Here is a 23,662-nt window from a genome sequence, read left to right as displayed (position 1 = left end):
GTGATTGTTATAAATTGTTTTGATGTACATAAATTAAGGATTGCAGAACCGGTACGGTTTAAAAGAACCGTAATTTTCGGTACCAGGCAAAAATGGAATCGGGATTTCTCGGTATTTTCGGTACTTTCAGGACTGCCTTCAAAAATCAGTTTTTACCTCAATTTTCGGTAAAACCTAAAACGATCATGAATGTTTCTCTAAACATTAGTAGGTACAGTATATACAGGGTGTGGCTTGTAATAAGAGCAAAAAATTAAAATATACGCCCTTTAAGTAATGAGGAATTAAGTCCAAATAGTTTCAATTAATTAAAATGAAAAAATAATTTTCTGTTATTTTCTAACAAAATTAATCGAGCCAGCAATGTACTGCAGACTTTATATGTCCAGTCGGAATACTTGACATTGACATTTACGATCGTTTTCAATAATATTGAAAATCCTGTAAAATGTATTAATATTGCTTTTTAAAACTATGCAATTTTCAATTAATGTTCAGTACTTAATGTGGAAATCAACATTACTTAACAGTTTTCTTATCAAATAGGCCTAACGGACAAAAGGACGAAATGAGTAAAACGCTATAAGTAACTTGAACTGTTTATTAAGCAGTTCCAACAAAAATTGTGCAATAAAATCACTGATAAATGATAATAATTATGCCAATCTAAATGGATAACCACTTCACGAGATAACTTGCACTTTTAAAATTATGTAAGGATGATTCTTTTTCACGACAACGACTACGAACGATGGTACAACCTGTTCTCCGTTTGACTGCGCTCCGACAGGACATCAACATGTGCAATACTGGAGGAGGGCCTTCTCAAAAATAACGAAGAATTTCACTGCTAATTCACCTGGCTGTACAACTGCGATCACAACCAGAATCACATTTGGTGCACCCACAACCCACATTCGTAACTCTGATTTGACAATAAAGCTCGGTTTTCATTTACTGTTGTTTCGTTAAACCATATGTTTCATATTTCACGTGCATAATTGATTAGTTTACTAAATTAATATTATTATTTGTAAAGTTTGCTTTATTTTGATAAATTAGCAACTTGACGTACATTGTCAAATGTTGTAAGAGAGAATAGATTAAACAATCTAATGCATGGTTTAGGTCCCTGTGGAGGTTTATTACAATATTTATGATATTTTGAAAGGCGACGTAGCGACGTACCCCGGCAGAAAACAGTTGTAGAGTTGGACCAAAAAAAGTCTGCAGCGGATTTGATAGCCCACGCAGTGCAAGTGTCATTTATACGTCATAATTTCATAGAAGTTTGACGTTTAAAATAACACTTGCACTGCGGGGGCTATTAAATCCGCTGCAGACTATTCTTGGTCTGACTTTAAACAAACTGTTTTTACGTATGCTGTCTTTATTATGAATACTTTTTATTTAAACCAAAACATAATTAATATCAAACTACGGTAAAAACAATAAAATGTATCCTAAAATTAAAACAACCTACAAAACTAAAGCCTTAAAATAGAAAATACAAATTGAAATTAAAAACTAAACTAGATAGATAGGTACCGTTTTTATTATTTCTTTGAACTGGCAATAATAGAAAGGGACACACTGATCCTATTGTCGCTAGAGTCAGACCAAGAATTGTCTGCAGCGGATTTGATAGCCCACGCAGTGCAAGTGTTATTTTACACGTCAAACTTCTATGAAATTATGACGTATAAATGACACTTGCACTGCGTGGGCTATTAAATCCGCTGCAGACTTTTTTTGGTCCGACTCTATCTTTACCATCTCGTTGCCCTTTACTTTAAACAAACTCTTTTGCATAACTTTTGTAAACTCGTTCACGCTTATGCCGGCTGTACACTCTCGGCGAGACATCCCAAGACAGGCCGAGAGCGAGTGTGTACAGACTGCTCTCGTCTTGTCTCGCTTTTCCTTGTCTCGTCTCGCCGTTCTCCGATTGTCATGTGGTCGGCTTTTTCCGGCCGAGTCAAAGGGTCTCGCTGCTCTCGCGAGGGCAGCGGGGCAGGGCATGAACACACTCATTGTTAAAACAGAAATTTAAACGAACAAATTGGGGCTAGACATCACAAATGCAAATTACGTATGTTAATTAAATATTATTATCAATAATTACCCGGTGTGTTTCTGTAAAGACGTTTTGGTGATCAGCCGTTAAAATATGGTCCAACGAGACTGAATTGCAGTTTTTAAAATTTTGCCAAATAGAGCCAGTCGTATGGAACCCAAAAAAATTGATAAATAATTTTTATGATATAGGCCTAAGTAGCTAGCAGCACAGAGGCCAACAGTTTATATGTCCATCGTGGCGGCATCCGCGGTGTGAATGATTCAACGAGTGTGTACATGGTGTCGACAGCTTTTCGCCCGAGACTCTCGGCGTGAGGCTCTCGCCAAGCGTGTAGAGTCAGTCCTAAATATGACGTGTAAATGACACTTGTACTGCGTGGGCTATCAAATCCGCTGCAGACTATTCTTGGACTGACTCTAAGATCATTTTGGCCACATGTAAGGGTGGTATTCGACCTGTCCGATGTGTATTTTGTCTCACATTTTGCTTAATGGCAGAGTGAGACAAAATGACAAAAAATTGGACAGATGGAATACCACCCTTAGCTACGCCTATTGCTTCATGTAAATAATTACATCACATGGAAAAAATAATAAACAAAAACGTATAGTTACTGAGTTTATTAATCTTGAACAACTACATAACATAAGGACTTACATTTCACAACTAACAAATTAATAACAAACACTTTTCAGTTTCCATTCATAATCTTGGCCGATAAATTGCTTTTTTGCTTTTTCGATAATACGATGTATCATTAGGTATCCTTATTTATCAAATGACTCTGTTATGAATCAGGTAGGTACTTTTTCTCCTCTAATACGATTTCTGTGACAGATCCATAGAATACACATAGTTCTGTTTTTGGTACTGGTGGTTCTTAATAGTATAACGCCACGCCGCTGACTCGCATATCACCGCCTGCACGCTAGCTGAGGCTGCACCGCCGTCCCGGGCCCCGGACAGGCTCGTTGTCCCGCAAACGTGGCACTACGTTCAACGTTGACGATGACACTGTCAGTCTGCCTCCGATCGGGAAATCGTTTGCGGTGCAACAGCTTGGTTTGAACTTCTTCTGGCACCACCGTTCAATCATGTAATTCCATCATAAACAAGATTGGATTACATAAATAATTGTTGTGCATTCGCTTGACAGTTGTCAATATTGACAAAGTTCAAAGCATTTTTCAAATAGGTAGGTAATGAAGTTGTGTTTTATGGAGGTTTTTATTACGAAAATAAATTATTTTAAAAACTATTTCCATTACATAGCAAAAAAAAGTATTTCGAGTTTGTCAACAAAACATAACGTGTCATTGCATATTGAATGAGTTCTGGCTTCCTAATAATAAGAGCTACTTTTCTCTGTATTCATTTTTAAAATAACTTGTACTAAAAGGCGCGTACCAAAACGTCCCGGTACCTCGACATCTTACGACAGTTAAGCGACCGTAACGCAATGTTAAAATCCATTGCTTGCTAAACTTGACTTTAAATTAAAATTTCTCCTAAATTAAGAATTTTGAACCATCGGGACCACTTGGTGGTAACTTTGGGTACTCCAAGGATTCTCCACTTTGATTTTTTGCTCTTATTACAGGCCACACCCTGTATAGATGGTCAAGTAAATCTTGTCAGTAGACAAAGGCGGCAAATTTAAAAAATGTAGGCGCGAAGCAGCGAACTGATATACATGGAAGTATTCTGTCCGCTCAGTTATGACCCAACGTAAACTATTCGATTGTAGGCGGTGCTTACAAACTATTCGATTCGCAACTTCAGTTCGTCCGAGATGACAGTCAGTGACGGATGGCAAAATTGATTTATAAAAACAACGTTTTTTTGTAATTAAAAATGTCTTCATGTGTCGTGTATAATAAGTACCATAGTGAAGGTACACACACTTCTTTTTACGATATGTGTCTTGAAGCCACACAATCATGCCCTCTGCTTACCATATACTACTAAATAATATAATTTGGTTTAATCCTAAATTACATCTGATATTTCACTATGTTTATTGAAAAACATCGGCAAAAACTGAAGTGTGGCTCAGGTAATATCATCATTTAATTTAAATGTGTAAGCCGTTTCGTGAAATTATATTAATTATTTTCGCATGCGTTCTGTGGCAGGGATATTTTACCTACTAATAATAGAACTATCAATACAAAGAATCAAGAAGTTGTTGCGGCCATAATTAAGAATTTACCAAGGGGAGAGCATGTTACTGTAATATGATAATTCTTTCTAAAATGTCTTTATTAATGAGAGTTTCTTATGCCGTATTCGAACTAAAATGCATATTTTACTAATTACACAATTCTCTCTAGTTTTTGTTCGTATTTAATATAGGTTCAAATAACTAATTATTCGTGTAAAATTATTAATCGTAGAATCACTTATGTCCGTATACTTTCAAAATACACAATACTTAGTTATTGACTATTTTAGTTGACTATTATTGACTATTTAGCATTGATTCTGTTGAAGTAATATAAACAAATAAAAAAAAATGTTTTTTTATATGATGCACCATGTTCATGTATTAGCTTGTCAAAATTCGAAATAACACAGTTTTTACTTAGGGTTCGAATCTCATTTATTATACACGGTGTAACATGAGGAAACCGAATAATTTTAACAGCGTATTTCTGATCATATTTAGAGACAAAAATGTCCTGTAAACTTTTTTGAAATTCGCCTAGTTTCAGAGTTAATACCAATTTTAAAAAAAACAAGTTTTTAGTGTTTCATAGTGCAAAACGCCTTTTTGATGACGATGCTACTATGGGATTTATTCTAAATATCCTTATTAATAGATGTAAAAAAGTGACAAGTAACACTTTGCAAAAACTAAGTTTTACAAAAAAAAAATCCGGTTTTTTTTTTTTAATTTTTTTAATATTATATACAGGGTGGAAAGGCACGACGATCCTTCCCGGAAGTATTAGGTCGTTTAAGCGATACAGAGCAGATTGGTATTGGTAAGAATCGTTAATTGAATAAAAAATAAAAATACCAAATATTCTACTTTTTAACTGTGGTGATAACCCTATAGCATGTGCACATGACGGCTTTACGCTTTTTTCCGATTGTTGACAGAATGACGCATAAATGACAAATAAATCAAATGAATGCAAAAATATTACAAACAATTCTATTACTTTCTTAGATAATTACTTTTTGCCAATATTTAACACTATCTTCTCTTCATATACGGTGTTCAAATGTACCTCCGTGTCTTATAATGTACGCCGCAGCCCGCACCCGAGCCCGCGCACATTGCCCATGCGATAGTGTATGCTCTTCGTCATTTTTCCTCCGCAGATTGTCAAAAGCAGCAATTAGCCTTTAATGTCTCATTTCGCCCGCAGTTTCACATTCCGTTTGGTACACCATATCTTTTACACAGCCCCACAAATTTAAATAACCACGAGCATCTAACAACGGCATTTTTATTTGAAGAATATGACAGTAGATAAGTAAAGTTCAATGACAGTTGAATTTCAAACATCAGACGTCTTGTCTATTTCCTTCCACGCAAGAAGGTTTGTTAGTTAGGTATTTAAGAAGTATTTATTCTTGATTTATTCTTAGTATTTCATCTTTGCAAGTTCATTTAGTGCATCAAACACAACATAGGTACTTGTAATTTTTTATTATTTTAGATAGTTTCCAATTATTCGAAAATAATTTTGTGAAACGTGTTAAGAAACTAAAACCTTTTTATCAGTCAAGGAAACCAGAGATATTTATAAGACGATTGCGTACTTTTGAGTGGTTGTCAATGTCACAATTTGAACTGTCGTAAACAATGTTGTGATTAGTATTATTAATATTAAGGAATAACATAACTACTTAATTCAAGTATTGAAGAAGTGGAACCACTAAGAAAGCGAAAATCCTGCAACGATTCTTACCGTGTTGTAAGCAGACCTAAGAATGGTTAGATGGCAACAAATTAGCATAATTTCCTGTCGTATACTGATTGTTTACAAGTAAGTTCATTGACCCTGTCAGCTGTTAGGGTTAGAACAAAGTAGTTTTTTGCATGGATGTTTAAAAGGCCATAATTTAGAAACGGTTGCCCATATTAACATAGTTTCTATGGAGAAAATATAAAGCTTAGGCTAAACAATCCCCCTTTTGCGGAAAGGATCGTCGTGCCTTTCCACCCTGTATATATTATAATTAAAATCAATTTTTACTTTTTTTTCGTAAAACTTAGTTTGACATCTATCAATAAGGAAATTTAAACTACGTCCCATAGTAGCAACATCGCCATCAAAAAAGGCATTTTGCACTATGTAACAATAAAAGCCTGTTTTTTTTAACTTTTTTTATCTTATTTGCTGTTCTTTTATTTCATCAGCATCATCATCATCTCAGCCATAGGACATCCACTGCTGAACATAGGCCTCCCCCTTGGACCTCCATTCGTACCGGTTGGAAGCGGGCGCATCCAGCGTCTTCCGGCGGCCTTAACAAGGTCGTCCGTCCATCTTGTGGGTGGACGTCCTACGCTGCGCTTGCTAGTCCGTGGTCTCTACTCGAGCACTTTTCCACCCCATCGGCCATCTTCTCTGCGCGCAATGTGGCCTGCCCATTGCCACTTCAGCTTGCTAATCCGGTAGCCTATGTCAGTGACTTTAGTTCGTCTACGGATCTCCTCTTTTCTGATTCGATCACGTAGAGAAACTCCGAGCATAGCCCTTTCCATAGCTCGTTGAGCGACTTTGAATTTTGAGATGAGGTCGAGAGTGAAAGACCACGTTTCGGAGCCGTAAGTCATCACTGCTGGTAACACACATTGATTAAAGACTTTCGTCTTGAGGCACTGAGATATGTCGGACGAATTTATTTCAGACAATGATTTTTTCATATTTTGTATTAACTCTGAAACTAGCCGAATTTCAAAAGTTTATAGGACAAGCTCTGAATAATAATAATAATTTGTCTGTAAATATGATCAGGAATACGCTGTTAAAATTATTCGGTTTCCTCGTGTTACACCGTGTATACTAAATGAGTTTCAAATCCTAAGTAAAAACTAAGTTATTATGAAAATGGTACATTATATAAAAAAAATGAATGTAACGTTACCTTGATTTTATTAAGAATTTATTAAGGATTATTTCTTTTATTGACACTTTTCTCCTAAAATGTATAGGTACTTTGTACACAAGAAGGTAAATGTAAACAGTATGATTTTTTTTCTCAAAACAAATGTGTTGTTTTTGCTCTTCTAAAAATCGCGTTTTGTCCGTTAAACCCTTTAAGCCTACGGTAGTCGATGTGTACCGTAGTTAGGAACGAATACACCCTGAATTTAGAATAAAAAAGTCTGAGTATGTCACTTACGACCCCCTACTAAACAAGACTCACTAAATTATCAAAAATGTCATGGTCGTAAAGGACATGCATAGTGTTTTTGACCAATTTTAAAGGACAGTAACTTCTTTCGTATTGAATTTATAGATATGATCGCTAATTTAAGTTAAAGATACTAACATTTTGAATACTTTTCCAATACACATCAAAAATATAGCTCGATGAATAAAAAAAATATATCAACATTAAACAAAACATCGTAGTTATTCGCGTCTCCTAAAAAATAGCATTTTGTCCTTTACGCCAATCGAACCCAAAGGTATATTGTCTTGTCTTGACCGGGCGCGTGCAACATTACACTGGACTGCCGAGATAAAAGAGTGTTCAACAACTACTTTGCGTACGATTTCCTATTCCTAAATGATCGATTTAAAAGTAATGTTAAAAATAGGCTCATATTAATTGTTATATTGTATAGTGGACATCATATTGTCTATCATTCGGACATTAGGTATTTTATTGAACTTGTCGAGTTTGTCAGTATGAATGTACTCGTAGCTATCTATAGTCGCACCAATAAAAGTCTGCAGCGGATTTGATAGCCCACGCAGTGTAAGTGTTATGTATACGTATACTTATGAAATTATATGTATACGTATATCTATGAAATTAAGACGTCTTAATTTCATAGAAGTTTGACGTATAAATAGCACTTGCACTGCGTTGACTATCAAAATGGCTGCAGACTTTTCTTAGTTTAACTCTAGTAATTATTCGGTCGTGTCAATGTTACAATAGTATCTGAACGGTTGCTCCTTCTGTCTTATGACATAATGCTATGGCAGTTATGAAAATATACTGATCGAGTTGTTTTCACATCGCCATCGGTTAGCTAACGAGTTTTGCTCACTGCAAAAGCTGCAAAACTCAGTCTATTCGAAAGAGCAGAAATATGCGGACCCCACTGGAGTTTAGAATCTAGAGTTATACCATGAAAAACTGTAGGTACTATCAACCAATCGTAATATGGAGTGCCTCAAAAATTGGCAAGCGTCCGACCTCCAACGCGTCCCGCTCGGGACTGAGCGGCGGGCTGGCAGCGGGGGCGCGAGTAAATGGTGCCGTGAATTCGTAAATTTTGAGTTTAAAGTTATATGTGTTATGAAATTAACTAGATTAAACCCGACGGACATTACATCATTACAGACGTTTATTTTGATGTAATTTTCAATACATCAAGTAGTATAATATTGACGTGAAAATAAAATATTTATTGAGGTAGCAAAAATAAAAGAATTAACAAAATAATTAAACTAAAAATTAAAATTAAAACTAAAACTAAACTCTAACAACTATATACACATATTTACAGATAAAAAATGGGAGCTAGCTCGGCGCCGGATGGTAGGGTGCCCAGAAGGCTGGTGGCATTGCCGCGCTGAATGGCAATGCCAATTCGTTGGGCAAGGAAGTACCCAGCCCTCTGGTCACCCGTAGCATCATTAAGACGCTTCGCCAGCTCCCTAAATATTTGGTGTGCCCCGGGTCCCCAAGGGCCGGATGGGTCAGGCGGATCAGGGAGAGGCAGGTTGGCATCCGGGGTGAAATGAGTTTTAAGGTAGAGAATAAGGGTATGTTTGGATTTTTTTTCTATCGAGCGAAGTTTGTCCAATTATGTAACGAGTACCCGACGTACTTACATAAAGGTCTCAACAACAACATATATTTTTTTCACGTGTTTAATCTTTGCCGTTTCTTAATAAAATGGCATGAAAATTACGTTTCTAAGAGCTTACCTCGCCTTAAAAAACTCGTATGATGTTTTTATGAAACTCTCTTTCGGCTTGTTTCATAAATATAAAATTGTACAAATGGCTGACTCAATGCCTTAAGTCATTCTCTACCAGTCAACCATTGGGTCAAACAGAAACTTGTAGTTAGCCTATTTTCTTTGTAGTTAGCCTTGTATTTTTATGCCTTTCATTATGTAGCAGTCACATTAACTACTGTTATATTGCTAATTATATTATATTGTGTTTAATTGTTGTACATACCAATAAAAAAATCAATAAATATGAACAACATCAGTTACAAGAAATAAAAAGCGGCCAACTGCTTGTCGGACTCGCCCATGAAGGGTTCCGTAGCAGCAAGTAACATAATAAAATTGCGGTTTACGATTTATGACGTATTAAAATAAACTACTTACTAGATCTCGTTCAAACCAATTTTCGGTGGAAGTTTCCATGGTAATGTACATCATATATTTTTTTTTAGTTTCATCATTCTCTTATTTTAGAAGTAATATAAGATACAGGGGGGGGGGGGGACATTTTACCACTTTGGAAGTGTCTCTCGCGCAAAAACTCAGTTAAGAAAAAAATGATATTAGAAATCTCAATATCATTTTTGAAGACCTAGCCATAGTAGCCATAGATGGGTATGGGTATGTATGGGTAAGATGAAAAATAAATTTTGTGTTTCAGTTCTAAGTATATGGGGAACCCCCAAACTTTATTGTTTTTTTTTCTATTTTTGTGTGAAAATCTTAATGCGGTTCACAGAATACATTTCAGCAGTATAGTTCTTATAGTTTCGGAAAAAAGTGGCTGTGACATACGGACGGACAGACAGACAGACATGACGAATCCATAAGCCCCCATTCGCACGACAGCTTTTTAAACGCGCGTTAAAAAAGCGCTTGAATCTGTCCGTACTCTAAATTCAATTTAACGACCAAGGCTTAAAGTCGAAAATCCAAGAACGCTTGATAAAAAGCGCCACCGCTGTCGTGTGAATAGGTACATGGTTATCCATTTGTGTCATTCAAACACTATTGTAACGCGAGTTGAAAAACCTGCCGTGCGAATGGGGCCTAAGGGTTCCGTTTTTTGCCATTTGGCTACGGAACCCTAAAAACCCACTGGGAAACATCAATACTCTATTCATATTTTTCGTATGTACTTTATTCATGAAATGATTTTTACATATTACTGTGATTAATTGTAATTGATTATTTTAATGTCACGTCCTATATCTACTACTATTAGGGCCACCCCACATTTAGCGTCTTTCGAGCGTCGGCATCTGGTCAGCGCTATGGAAAATGACGTCGCTGCGCAGTTGCGACGACGTTGCGTCGATGTTGCGTCTAGCAGAGGCCATAGAGTTGTAGACGCCGACGCTCGAAAGACGCTAAATGTGGGGTGGCCCTTACATCCACGTTCCTCAAAGTAACTCGTTAGTTGGTACAATTCTACAACTCGTAGACTTGAACAGAGGCAACGTCATATTACTTTCACATACTCTACAGAATTTCTTGATGTCTGCACAAATCAAAAATTTACAAGAACTGCGATTCCAGCAATTGAAGAACACTTTTTTTGGTTTCGTGTCTCCATATAGTATACTTGCGAATATCTCGATACCTAATTTTGTAATCTTTTGTTCTGCATGCTTATCTATAGTTAAGTTTTGAACTTGCTTTTCAATTAACTTGCCTTCGACATCAAAGTCAATCACTTTCAAAGGCGACGGGCTAGTTCCTTCGTATGGTGACCAAAATGACTGATTAAATATTGGTTTCTGAAAACGGACGAATTAGAAAGTAATCAACTGACATTTAATAATAGGTAATGCAATTTGAATGTAAAAATTTCGGCGCCAAAGATTCGGTTTTCACATCAAGTCGATAATGTCTCACTGCACTGTAGTCGTAAAAACTTATCATTATTATATGTATATTATATTATGAATGAAAGTTGATTGTATATGATTATTTTCGAATCTAATTATATAATTAGATTCGATTATTTTCGAATCTAATTATATAATTAGATTCGAAAATAATCATATACAATAGGTAATATTACCTACATACTTATATACAGAACTGAATTATTTATTTATAAGAAAATTTGCGCTCAATATAATACGTTATTACAATTTACAATAATAGACGAGATAGAAAAGGACTTACTTCGGTCGTTGAGGGCATGGTACTGTTTGATGTTGTCCTTGTTAATCTCATAACTAAAATTATGATGCATTCAATGCTTTTATAAAACAATTTACGATTCATTGCAGTCAGGGTACGTGACGAAGTCAACTTATTGGCGCTGGCACTTATCTTCCTACTCTAGAGCTGAGAGCAACAAGCGTTAAAATACTACTTGTGCCAAGCTTTTTACTTACTTCAGCATGGAAGGTTTACAAACAAACACACAAATGTTTCTTCAACTGGATTTATTTTGAAAACATAGATAAGAACTGTTACGCAATTTTCGTAATTTTAGAAATTGAGCAATGGCCGGTCGCGTCTAACTCCTTTGGTGTGCATTTTACCTTTGTGAAGCTTTTCTTGGCCACCGTGAATGTAACACATTTCGAACCTATACTTATAGTGGCTTTACCGAACAATTTTCCTAGCATTTTTTTCTGTAATATGTTCACTGTTTCTAGGGCAATGTTTGATGGTAAATCCATGATTGACTCCATCGATGCGACGCTATCTGCAAAAGTTGAATTTCACTATTGAGTAACATAATATGGGCTGATTTAGACGGCGTGCCAACCGACCGATTAAAAACCGCAATGTAATGAAAATCGCATGCGAGTTCTCGCATCGTCTAAATAAGCCCTATACCTTATTTACCTTATTTGGTATAAGTATAAAACAAGAAGGGTGCGTAGGAAACTAGAAGAATACTAAAGATATGGCGCGCCGCGCGAAAGTTGCGACGGGTAAAATTATTATCGAGGGTCGAGGGTTTTTAATTTTATCTTAATTAGGTACTCTGAAAATATACGAGTATTTTATTTCTGTTTAAAATTGTGCTGTATCACTAGCTATATTCTGCCAATATTTTACTGCTATGGTATGCAGGGTACCGATTTACCACTGAAAATAAAAATGGATATGTTTTAATGATTTTTTATGTCGTGCCCATTACTTTTAACCTTGTAAGACTTTAGTTACACATACAGTGTGCACATTTTGTAAAATGGTCGTTATTGATCCCACAAGAAGCACGTTTGAATTTTTCACAAGCCTGACGAGTGGCCAAATGATTTTTTAAGCGCTCCCCAAGCCTGCCTGCCTGCCTTTGACGCACACCCATTTTATTTCAAGATAATCTAATGACCATACATTGTTTTACGCAGTAAACGCAGCGGTAGCACATTGTAATTGTTCCTACGTCCCGTTGACGCATGCGTTCAACGCTACGTTTACCGCATAAAACAACCGCGCGCTGAGAGGCCCGTTAAATAGAGCACGAGAAGATTGTAAATGGGTTATCTTACCAGTAGTGTTGGATCCGGCGCAGTGCCCCCTGTTGTTAGTTCTGTCCGTCGGCACGCAAGTTCTGTGAACACACATCATCTCTGCGCATTTCATAGAATGACAGATACGGTCCGAACAGAAGGACAACGCTCCTCTAATATACTTCCCCAAGAACGACATGAACGCCGGTGCTACTGTGCCCACGTCGTTCCAATCCACTTTTCCGAATATTGCTTCTTCTAAAGCCTTGGAACGATTGTGACGTATCGTTTCTGCGCTCAGATTTAACTTTTCCTTATTACTTTCTCTATCTAGTATTAAACTTGTTATGTTCTTTGAGTTTACAAGGGCCTGGCCTTTTGAATTGTTCGGCCAGTATAAAAGTTCGTCGTCTTCAGGCAATAATTTATCTGTTTTTTTCATTGTCTCATCCGATTTTATGATATTTTTTTGTGCCTGGGAAACATTTTTGCGGTCTGATATCTCAATAGCTGAACTGTTTTGATTGGTAACTTCTCGTTTTTTTCTCAAGGAGGGCTCTTCTGTAGACGCGTTTGAATTCCCCTTCGTGAAGTCTGTTTCAATGCTGTTTTCATTCCTGTGAACATCTTCGGTAGTATTGTCAAAAGAATTAGTTATATTAACCATAAAGTAAATATTATCATCAGTTTTTGTATCATTCAAGTTTGGTAACTTCGTAGTTTTATCAATAAAAATGTCCGTATACATTGAATTTGCTTGCTCTATATGTTGTGTGTTATTCCAGTCATTTGATTGATTCAAAGTATTACTTTCTATCTTTTGTCGAGACGCGCTTGGTTTGTAGCTTTCATCTGCATTTGGTGGCGTTGAATGTTCTTGTTCCAATTTTAAGTCGTGATATGTTATAACTTTCTTCCTGTGCCTTTTGCCATTACTACCGGCCTTCGATTTCTTTTTCCTATGAATAGTTATTTTGTGAATAGGTGTTGTATTCTTGTTTGTTCTCTGAAGGTCGTACATTTCTAGAGGAAAAGGAAAGCCAAAGAACGGAAATGGTAGGTTTAGGTTTGATTCCTTTGAAATACTTGCACGCTCTATGGTTTTTTCATTAGTTTTATTCATTAATATTTCACCTAAACCCTGGTGTACTTGTGGGAATTGTACGTCAACTTTTATTTTTATGTTTATCGTGTTATCGCTCATGGACCGCACGTCTTTGCTCGAGCTGGCTTCAGTGGCAGCTGCTTTGCTTTTTTCGTCTACGATTTGCTTTCTTCGCGGACTGGGTTCTAATGCTATTAAACATTGCTTACAACCGCATTCACATGGAAATGTGTCAGCCTCACAGTAGCAAGACGATGGTATTTTCTCTCTTACCATGGAGGGCATAACGGAAGGAGCGTTTAACATTTTTACGTCTGGACTTACTTGATCTATGGGAAATTGATTTGCTGGATCCACCTGCTGCTTGATGGGTTCGCCGTAGTATGGACTCGATCTCATCATATTAATTGGTATCAAAAAGTCTAATGGCGCATTGAATTGAGTTTTAGGGAACGGTACCGTGTTGGGATTGTAGTAAAAGTCGTCGTGTTTATTAGTCTTGGCGGCAAGGCTCTTAGAATACCTATCGCGTTGTAAAAGCGGGACTTTGTTTTTAGTTTTGTATTTGTCGACGTAATTTTTTCTCTGTTTGTGAGCTTTTTCTAAATAATGTTGATACTCTGATAACAGATCCTCAATGTTTTCGTCACTTTCGCTGTTTTCATCGTTGTTGGTTAAAGTTTCTATTGGCGGATTCTGGAATAAAAGTGCGTTTTAGGTACTTGTATTGGCGGATAGGATCGCGGCACTTATTTGTTTTAAAAAAAGTCGTTTTGTTACACTTGTTATAATTTATTTTTAAATTTATAAACTGAAACAAATGTAATACACTAAAGAAAGAAGTGATTAGACTCCCGTAAGGCTGGATTCGGCCTTCGCCACTGGAGGACTATAAAATATAAAAAATGAATTTATTCCGAAAGTTGTATAGTTTTAAAATGTCTCATCAAAAACGTATTCTATAAAAAAGTCTCCAAGTGTTTGCTTATTCGCTTGCCAACATTATCCTCTAGCCGCCCAGAGACCTATAAAAAGGTCTCCTGTTCCATTCTAATTTGAACTTTGTGTTGACAAAATAAAATTTTATTTTGCTTGGCAAGGTTTGACGTATGGGCGGCTAGAGGTTATTGATGCTTATAAAATTGTAGTTTTGTATTGTATGGCACGTGGTTAAGCAAACCTGGCACAGCAAAATTATTGCACCGCCATGGCGCTATCTTCGTCGCCCTGTATATTTCGCCTGCTACTTATTTCGGGTCTTCACTACTTTATACGTATAAATATTTAAGAGTCAACTTACCGCGTTATTTTCATAGTCTTTTATTATATCTGCGATGTCACTATAAATTATTGTCTCATATAGAGGTGTGAATTCTATTCGATTTAATTCGGAGGAACCTGAAAAAAGCAAACGACTTTTCTCACACGTTACTGATTGGCTCTTTTTGTATCCATACATCTTGTCATAAACCCACAAAGAATATTTATAAACTTATGATACCCTCTTTTTTAGAAATATGTGAATGTTGTTTAGTTAAGGACATGGTTAAATTTAAGTATAGAACGCTTACCTGACTCGTAACATAAAACATTTATTACACAAACACACAGAATGATGAACACCGCCATTTGTGAATGCGATTGATTGGTAATAGAACACGGGTATGCCTTTAAGGCTTTATCGGCGTGTTTACAAATTTATGGCGTTTATGGCCCAAACAAAGAGCTGTAACGACGATTGTTCCTACTTACGAAGCGATTACATAACATTGCGATTACACATTAAGCTTAAAGGCAGGGACATACGTATCCTACGTACGCAACGTATGCAATGCATTATGACAATCTGAATCCTGAAATTTGTATGCTTCCAATGATTGACGAGTACGCATCACGCGCGCGATCGGTCGCAACTAGTTGCGTTAGACTGCACGATTGGTTAGAATTCGTGAGTGACACCGCTGAACTAGCACCATTCTTATTGCCCGTAAGGCCCGTCCTTAGAAAAGTCAATGTTAGAAATATACCTTCTTGTTATGTGTTGCATGGCGTATGACAAGTATGAGTAAAGTATGAATAAAGACTCACTATCTAACAAAGCGCGTCTGTTACAATCAGGATAGATATATCCGCTAGGTGGCGACAGCGCCACGCGCGGCTTATGGCAAATTACCTGTAGCAAAGCGACGAAATCGCGCAGTGAGCCACGCCTGACGTTGCGTACGTAGGATAAGTGTGTCCCTAGCTTAATAAGAAATAACATTTGTTTATTTTAGGTACGCACACAATAATATAACAACTTAAAAAATGGTCAACACATAGGCGGGGTTGGCCCCGTGGGCCCTTGTTGCTCTAGAGAATGAGCCCTGATTTGTTTAATACCTAAACTGGAAATTATTCCTTTGCTTTAACATACACTATAATGGTGAAGCTTGTCCTAAACTGCCAACCACTACACGCAACTCAGGCAGACCACCTACCACCTGGTGAACGACGGTTGAAAAAGACCTAAAAGAAGCTCTTTTAAATAAAGTCGTAGCGCAAGACCTCGCTAAATGGAAATTCAGGACAAGAAAGGTCGACCCCAAGTAAATGGGAACAGGTCTAGCAGGTGAAGAAGATGATTCATTTGCTTTAACTTAAATGTATATTTTATTTGTTATAGGAATCGATCAATAGCAGTAATGCGGAGGCCGAGCGCCTTACCATGCATCGGTGCATCGTCACCAGCATTATCGAGAGCGAGACCGTCTACGTCGAATGCCTATACGTTATGGAAAAGGTAACATATTACATTTAGAAGTCAGAAAACACTACAGCAGGACTAAGTACGATCTGACCGCTTAGCACGACTTGAGTTGTCGCGCTTGACTCGAAACTTAAAGTCGCGTTTGACATTTGGAGTCATGCTGCACCGCAATTCATGCTAAGTTGACTGAGCCACAGTATCAGTAAGAGAAGATTTAAAGTAAATCTATTATGCGAACAAGATGTAACTGCATGTAACTGCGTCGAAATATCGGGAAAAGATTATCACGGTACATATCCCGATCGATATAAGTATATGCAGGAGGAGTTGTAATAGGCACACGTCACGTCCATAAGTCGCGTAGTAATATGTAGAAATTCTTATTGAAAATATAAGCCTAATTGAGTGTATGTTTTCAGTACATGAACGCCATAAAAGCGACGCTGTCGACGTCCCAGCCTGTGATAACGGAGGAAGAGTTCAACACGATATTTTACAAAATATCCGAGCTGCATGAGTTACACAAGAACTTCCTCGAGGGGCTGAAGGCCGCCGTCGCCAGTTGGGAAGAGCCTCTATCTGTGGGAAGCCACTTTAAGAAAATGGTACCGACTCTTTTTCCAACATAATTGTAATAATCATCATAATTGTAAGATTGTATGTACCTAACCTGCGTCTGTCATGCTATTTATTTATAATCAAATTAGAAAGAAAGAAAGAAAATACATTTATTTACGTCAACCAACCAGTTAAATTACAAATAAATTATAAAATGATATTATCTTAAACAGTTGGATGAGACATAGAAACTGTAAAGAACTCAATATTCTAATACAGTCAGCAACGAAGACTATAAATAAAATGTGTCTTTCAGAAATAAACTTAATATGATTAGATTAAATACGTATCATACTAATGTCCCCTTCTGTCTGTAGGCGGAGAACATAAACGTATACGGCGCGTTCCTGCATAACTACGGTCGCGCGACGGACGCCGTGCGACGCCGCTGCGCGAGCTCGCAACGCTTCGCCGACCTCACGCGCCAGATCGCCTGCCGCGGCCAGCCCATGTCGCTCGACGATCTGCTGCACAAACCCGTCGCCAGAGTCCAGAAGAACGCCCTTGTCTTGCACGTTAGTACATCACTAATACAGCTCACTTCGCCGACCTCACGACCCAGATCGCCTGCCGCGGCCAGCCCATGTCGCTCGACGATCTGCTGCACAAACCCGTCGCTAGAGTCCAGAAGAACGCCCTTGTCTTGCACGTTAGTACATCACTATACAGCACACTTGGTCGACCTCACGCGCCAGATCGCCTGCCGCAGCCAGCCCATGTCGCTCGACGATCTGCTGCACAAACCCGTCGCTAGACTCCAGAAGAACGCCTTTGTCTTGCACGTCAGTACATCACTATACAGCTCACTTGGTCGACCTCACGACCCAGTTCGCCTGCCGCAGCCAGCCTGTTGCTAGAGTCCAGAAAAATACCCAGCATAGCAGGGCAGCATGTCGGTCGACGATATAGTGCACAAGCTCTCACTACTGTCGCTAAATACGTCATTTAGCACAGAGCCAGTCGTTTGATTCTATCAGTAACTGGAAGACATCCCTTAAAGGGATAAGTTTGCCTTTGTAGTAATGACGAATGTTATTTTTCTGTTTTGTTTTATTTTTGTACAATAAAGTGTTTTACTACTACTACAACAACATTCCAGCCAGTAATACACCTTGTGTTGAAGATGGCCTAACTGAAATGGTGACCGAAGTATAAACCATGTATGCTAAACAAACGAGCGCTAGGGAAAAATTCTCACGCTTGTAGTAGAATAAGAAATGTACCAATTACAGAGTTTGTTAATAGCGAATATTTGTTACAGGATCTCATAAAATACACCCCTGCAAGCCATCCTGACCACGCGATGCTCACCGACGCACTCAACATGACACAACACTTCCTCGACGAATTTAATATTATACAAACTAAATCTATGTTCCCTGTAAGTATTTTAAATAAATATAACACCTGTATTATATGAACACTTTGATTGACTGTCAAATAGAATGGGTTTAATGTATGTTTTTTCCATTTTTCAGAATGCAGACCGCGCCCAAAGAAGACTCGTCAAGAATTCATTTATTGTAGAACTTTCGGATGGACATAGAAAATTGAGGCATTTATTCCTTTTTAATGATGTCATAGCTTGTGCCAAATACAAGGTAACTAAATTATAATGGGGTAACACGCAAGTTCCATAATTTACATTTTTTCCAAAAGGTTTCCTTCTAAAAGGCTCCTTTGACTATATTTTATTCCGAAATCAGCCGTTTGTGTCACATACTTATTCTACATGTGTGAATTGTAAATCTATTCACGAAGGTTGTGTTATTTGTTGACCTTTCTACAGAACCACACACTCACCACAGTCACCAAACCCGTTGGCTAAACAGCAATGAATAAATGCAATAGACGCAGAGGCCTGTGAGTGTTCCTACATAAGTACTAAAACCCAGTTTTAATTTTCTACAGGCTTCAGGGCGTGATAAGTTCACGTTCGAATTGAAGTGGTTCATCCAGCTGCCGGACATCGTGGTGGTAGAGGAGGAGGTCGGCGCGGCGGACGCGCGGGAGACGTCCCCCGCCAACATCGTGGCTCTCAAGTCGCAGGCATCCACCGTGCGCGACCAGATACTGGCTGAAGAGCGAGCCGCGCAGGATGACAAGGTAACATGATAAGTTCACGTTCGAGTTGAAGTGGTTCATCCAGCTGCCGGACATCGTGGTGGTAGAGGAGGAGGTCGGCGCGGCGGACGCGCGGGAGACGTCCCCCGCCAACATCGTGGCTCTCAAGTCGCAGGCGTCCACCGTGCGCGACCAGATACTGGCTGAAGAACGAGCCGCGCAGGATGACAAGGTAACATGATAGGTTCACGTTCGAGTTGAAGTGGTTCATCCAGCTGCCGGACATCGTGGTGGTAGAGGAGGAGGTCGGCGCGGCGGACGCGCGGGAGACGTCCCCCGCCAACATCGTGGCTCTCAAGTCGCAGGCGTCCACCGTGCGCGACCAGATACTGGCTGAAGAGCGAGCCGCGCAGGATGACAAGGTAACATGATAAGTTCACGTTCGAGTTGATGTGGTTCATCCAACTAATGAACATAGCTGTAGAGGAGGAGATCGAGGCTGTTGCCTGCTAACATCGTGGCCCTCAAGTTGGAAGCGGCTACGGTGCGCGTTTTCGCCCGGACTTGCCTCGCGCCCGTCCATCCACCGGTACACTTGGTGGGTATTATACTAGATTACTAGCTCACTTATAATATTTTTAACTTTCGCGTTTTGAATACATATTAGTGATGTACCGACTATTGATTTGGCCGACTAGCCGACTAGCCGACTAATCGGCGCTCGAATGGCCGATTAGTCGGCCGACTAGTCGGCTAGTCGGCCAGATCATTAGTTTCGTATAAGTTCAGCTGAAAAACAATAGTTTTGCTCTTTTGGTTGCGCTATTCATATATTAGCTTGGCTAAAAGGTGTTCTCTACCGGTTCAAAGACCTATCACAAGAATCCTCGTTCAATGTCTGTCTTCCTTTTATTTTGCGATCCTGAGCAGACCGTCAGTAGGTGTACAACTTGTAGGAGGTATATATCCAAGGCCCTATTTCTCGTGCGTAGTCGCCAGTTAAGAACCTATCCCCTGTGGTCAGCGTCTTTACGAGCAACGTGCCCTGTTGATAAGTCTCTAAATTTGGCAATAACATTAATAGTTCCCCATGGCTCCACCATTAAAAAAATAACAAAAACTGAATTATAATAAAATCCTTTAAGAATAGAACTTTGCCATGAAATTACACGAGAATCAGTTGAGATCGACCTGTAGAGGAAAACACCAGCCCACCACCATACGATAACGATCAAACGGTCAATTATATGAACAAAAGTTTCCAGACCCTGAATAGGTATTTTGGTAAAATAGACATAAAACATATGGTAAATATTGACTGTTGGTTTCTTTTTTTCTGTTTTTCTTTCACTAATACAGTGCCGACTAATCGGCCATTTTTGCCGACTAGTCGCCGACTAATCGCCGACTACAAATGTGGCCGGATAGTCGGCTTTCCCGACTAGTCGGCGACTAGTCGGTACATCCCTAATACATATTAACTCACATTATAGACGGGTCTAACGCGAATTATATTCAATTACCTTTATTTACCGACGTTTCGACACAGTTTCACTGGTCGTGGTCGCGGCTGACTGATTGTCCCAGCAAAATGTCAAAACAGAGATTTGTGCATGGAAAAGTTTGGGGTAGACATCACATTTTCAAACCACCCACCACACATAATGTTAATTATTGTCAATAGTGTTGGTAAATAAAGGTAATTGAATATAATTCGCGTTAGACCCGTCTATAATGTGAGTTAATATGTACTAGCTCACTTGCCAGTGAAGTGAGTTTATTTTGAAACTCAAATCTTATTCTGCTCGCACAAAAGTTTTAAAAGTCTATCTTAGTCTCATTTATCTATGTACATTTTACTATATATTTATCTCTCTTATAGAAAATCAGACTGGGTAGTCGCGGCACGGCAGAAAAGCAGCGTAAGAAGCTTGCAGAGCTAGAGGGGCAGCTAGTACTGGCATCACCTAACCTGGTGCTACGGATTGGAGCGCGCGCACCCGGCGCGTCAGCGCTGCAACGACACCACATCTTCTTCCTCAGTTCCGAGTATGAGCGCACGCAGTGGATCGACTCTATACATGCATTACAGGTACGTTTATATACGACTGTAATTACTGAGTCGTAAGGTTGAGATTAATATGTAGGTGCTTTGTGTGGGAGCGATCGAGCGCGTGCAATGGCACCACATATGCCACATACACAACTCCTCCAAGAGTACATTATACATACAACTGAAATGACTGAGCCGTAAGGTTGCAATACGCACGATACGCCAGGTCTGCTGGCGTCGCCTAATCAGGGCCTACGTGGATGCGTCAGCACCGGTAATCTCTGCGCTTTGTAGAAACTGAGTCGTAATTCCGACGTTCTTGAAGGCAAGCACAAATAGCTAGCGGATCTAAGTGATAGTTTATAGTTCGTTTTTTTTAGCATTAGAAAGAACTTCGCAGAAGTAAGCTTGTGGTTCCAAATCCGGCACTTTTAGTGGTAATAATTTGAAGTAAATTATATGTATTGACCGTGCTCCATTAGATAATTCAATAATTATTAACAATTAAAGAGCCTGATAAAAACTGCACGCTTGCTTCTGTGGAGTTCTTTCTAATGCTAAAAAAAACGAACTATAGTTGGACCAATGAGACGGTTGAGGGAAAAAACACCGTTAAATCGATATGTTACATGGCTTGGTGTCCTTTTTAAAGGCGGCGCAGAATATTACAGTATGGACTGACTTTCGTATACCCGTCATAATGAGTAATGAGGAGTTGTGTTACAGGCATCATCGGCGCCACCAGGCGGCTCAGCGGCCGTGTCGATGCTGGAGCTGCAGGCGTGGGTGACGGCGTGCCGCAGCTACCTGCAGACGGACATGGGCTCGTACCTGCTGCGCAGCGGGCGCGACGACTCGCTGCTGCTGGGCGACCTGCAGCTGCACATCACCGGCATGACCGCGCCGCTAGACTCCTCCGCCGGTGAGACTGCTATATTACTCAGCGGCCGTGTCGATGCTGGAGCTGCAGGCGTGGGTGACGGCGTGCCGCAGCTACCTGCAGACGGACATGGGCTCGTACCTGCTGCGCAGCGGGCGCGACGACTCGCTGCTGCTGGGCGACCTGCAGCTGCACATCACCGGCATGACCGCGCCGCTAGACTCCTCCGCCGGTGAGACTGCTATATTACTCAGCGGCCGTGTCGATGCTGGAGCTGCAGGCGTGGGTGACGGCGTGCCGCAGCTACCTGCAGACGGACATGGGCTCGTACCTGCTGCGCAGCGGGCGCGACGACTCGCTGCTGCTGGGCGACCTGCAGCTGCACATCACCGGCATGACCGCGCCGCTAGACTCCTCCGCCGGTGAGACTGCTATATTACTCAGCGGCCGTGTCGATGCTGGAGCTGCAGGCGTGGGTGACGGCGTGCCGCAGCTACCTGCAGACGGACATGGGCTCGTACCTGCTGCGCAGCGGGCGCGACGACTCGCTGCTGCTGGGCGACCTGCAGCTGCACATCACCGGCATGACCGCGCCGCTAGACTCCTCCGCCGGTGAGACTGCTATATTACTCAGCGGCCGTGTCGATGCTGGAGCTGCAGGCGTGGGTGACGGCGTGCCGCAGCTACCTGCAGACGGACATGGGCTCGTACCTGCTGCGCAGCGGGCGCGACGACTCGCTGCTGCTGGGCGACCTGCAGCTGCACATCACCGGCATGACCGCGCCGCTAGACTCCTCCGCCGGTGAGACTGCTATATTACTCAGCGGCCGTGTCGATGCTGGAGCTGCAGGCGTGGGTGACGGCGTGCCGCAGCTACCTGCAGACGGACATGGGCTCGTACCTGCTGCGCAGCGGGCGCGACGACTCGCTGCTGCTGGGCGACCTGCAGCTGCACATCACCGGCATGACCGCGCCGCTAGACTCCTCCGCCGGTGAGACTGCTATATTACTCAGCGGCCGTGTCGATGCTGGAGCTGCAGGCGTGGGTGACGGCGTGCCGCAGCTACCTGCAGACGGACATGGGCTCGTACCTGCTGCGCAGCGGGCGCGACGACTCGCTGCTGCTGGGCGACCTGCAGCTGCACATCACCGGCATGACCGCGCCGCTAGACTCCTCCGCCGGTGAGACTGCTATATTACTCAGCGGCCGTGTCGATGCTGGAGCTGCAGGCGTGGGTGACGGCGTGCCGCAGCTACCTGCAGACGGACATGGGCTCGTACCTGCTGCGCAGCGGGCGCGACGACTCGCTGCTGCTGGGCGACCTGCAGCTGCACATCACCGGCATGACGGCGCCGCTAGACTCCTCCGCCGGTGAGATTCATATTATATTACTTAGGTTGGTATTTCACCTTTCGAGCGTTTCTTTTATTTTCTGCCATTTTTATATATTGTGACCTTCTTTGCCACTTTTGTGTTATTTCTACTCAGAATCACGAGATCTAAAAAAATGTCC

At 40.5% G+C, this 23,662-nt stretch overlaps 2 protein-coding genes across 2 annotated transcripts in view; one reads left to right on the top strand and one right to left on the bottom strand.

The window, feature by feature from the left end:
• Positions 1–23,662, top strand: part of LOC134670112 (active breakpoint cluster region-related protein) — a 51,444-nt gene that overhangs the window by 15,512 nt on the left and 12,270 nt on the right. The window contains exons 8-15 of the mRNA XM_063527801.1: positions 16,450–16,566; positions 16,953–17,138; positions 17,469–17,666; positions 18,413–18,532; positions 18,630–18,752; positions 19,063–19,257; positions 21,098–21,307; positions 21,995–22,190. Coding sequence (XP_063383871.1) covers positions 16,450–16,566; positions 16,953–17,138; positions 17,469–17,666; positions 18,413–18,532; positions 18,630–18,752; positions 19,063–19,257; positions 21,098–21,307; positions 21,995–22,190 — 1,345 coding nt within the window. The remainder of the gene's footprint in view (positions 1–16,449; positions 16,567–16,952; positions 17,139–17,468; positions 17,667–18,412; positions 18,533–18,629; positions 18,753–19,062; positions 19,258–21,097; positions 21,308–21,994; positions 22,191–23,662) is intronic.
• Positions 11,643–15,503, bottom strand: LOC134670083 (uncharacterized). Its single transcript, XM_063527761.1, has 4 exons — positions 15,356–15,503; positions 15,085–15,182; positions 12,719–14,480; positions 11,643–11,925 (listed from the first exon to the last, which is right to left on the bottom strand). The coding sequence occupies exons 1-4, from the start codon at positions 15,411–15,413 to the stop codon at positions 11,687–11,689; spliced, it is 2,157 nt and encodes a 718-aa protein (XP_063383831.1). The 5' UTR covers positions 15,414–15,503; the 3' UTR covers positions 11,643–11,686.

The sequence above is a fragment of the Cydia fagiglandana genome, chromosome 13, assembly GCF_963556715.1.
Source record: "Cydia fagiglandana chromosome 13, ilCydFagi1.1, whole genome shotgun sequence".
In the NCBI taxonomy this organism is placed as follows: Eukaryota; Metazoa; Arthropoda; class Insecta; order Lepidoptera; family Tortricidae; genus Cydia; species Cydia fagiglandana.
Note: the sequence above shows the minus strand (reverse complement) of the source record. Positions and strands in the feature narration are given on the sequence as shown.

What these genes read in the sequence shown, in the direction of transcription:
- LOC134670083 (XM_063527761.1), bottom strand. Translation starts at nt 15,413, where the DNA reads ATGGCGGTGTTCATCATTCTGTGTGTTTGTGTAATAAATGTTTTATGT. An exon ending in AAGACTATGAAAATAACGCG is followed by an intron (nt 14,481 to 15,084) that starts GTAAGTTGACTC and finishes CTTTTATTCCAG; the next exon opens with AATCCGCCAATAGAAACTTT. An exon ending in CGCCGGATCCAACACTACTG is followed by an intron (nt 11,926 to 12,718) that starts GTAAGATAACCC and finishes CAACTTTTGCAG; the next exon opens with ATAGCGTCGCATCGATGGAG.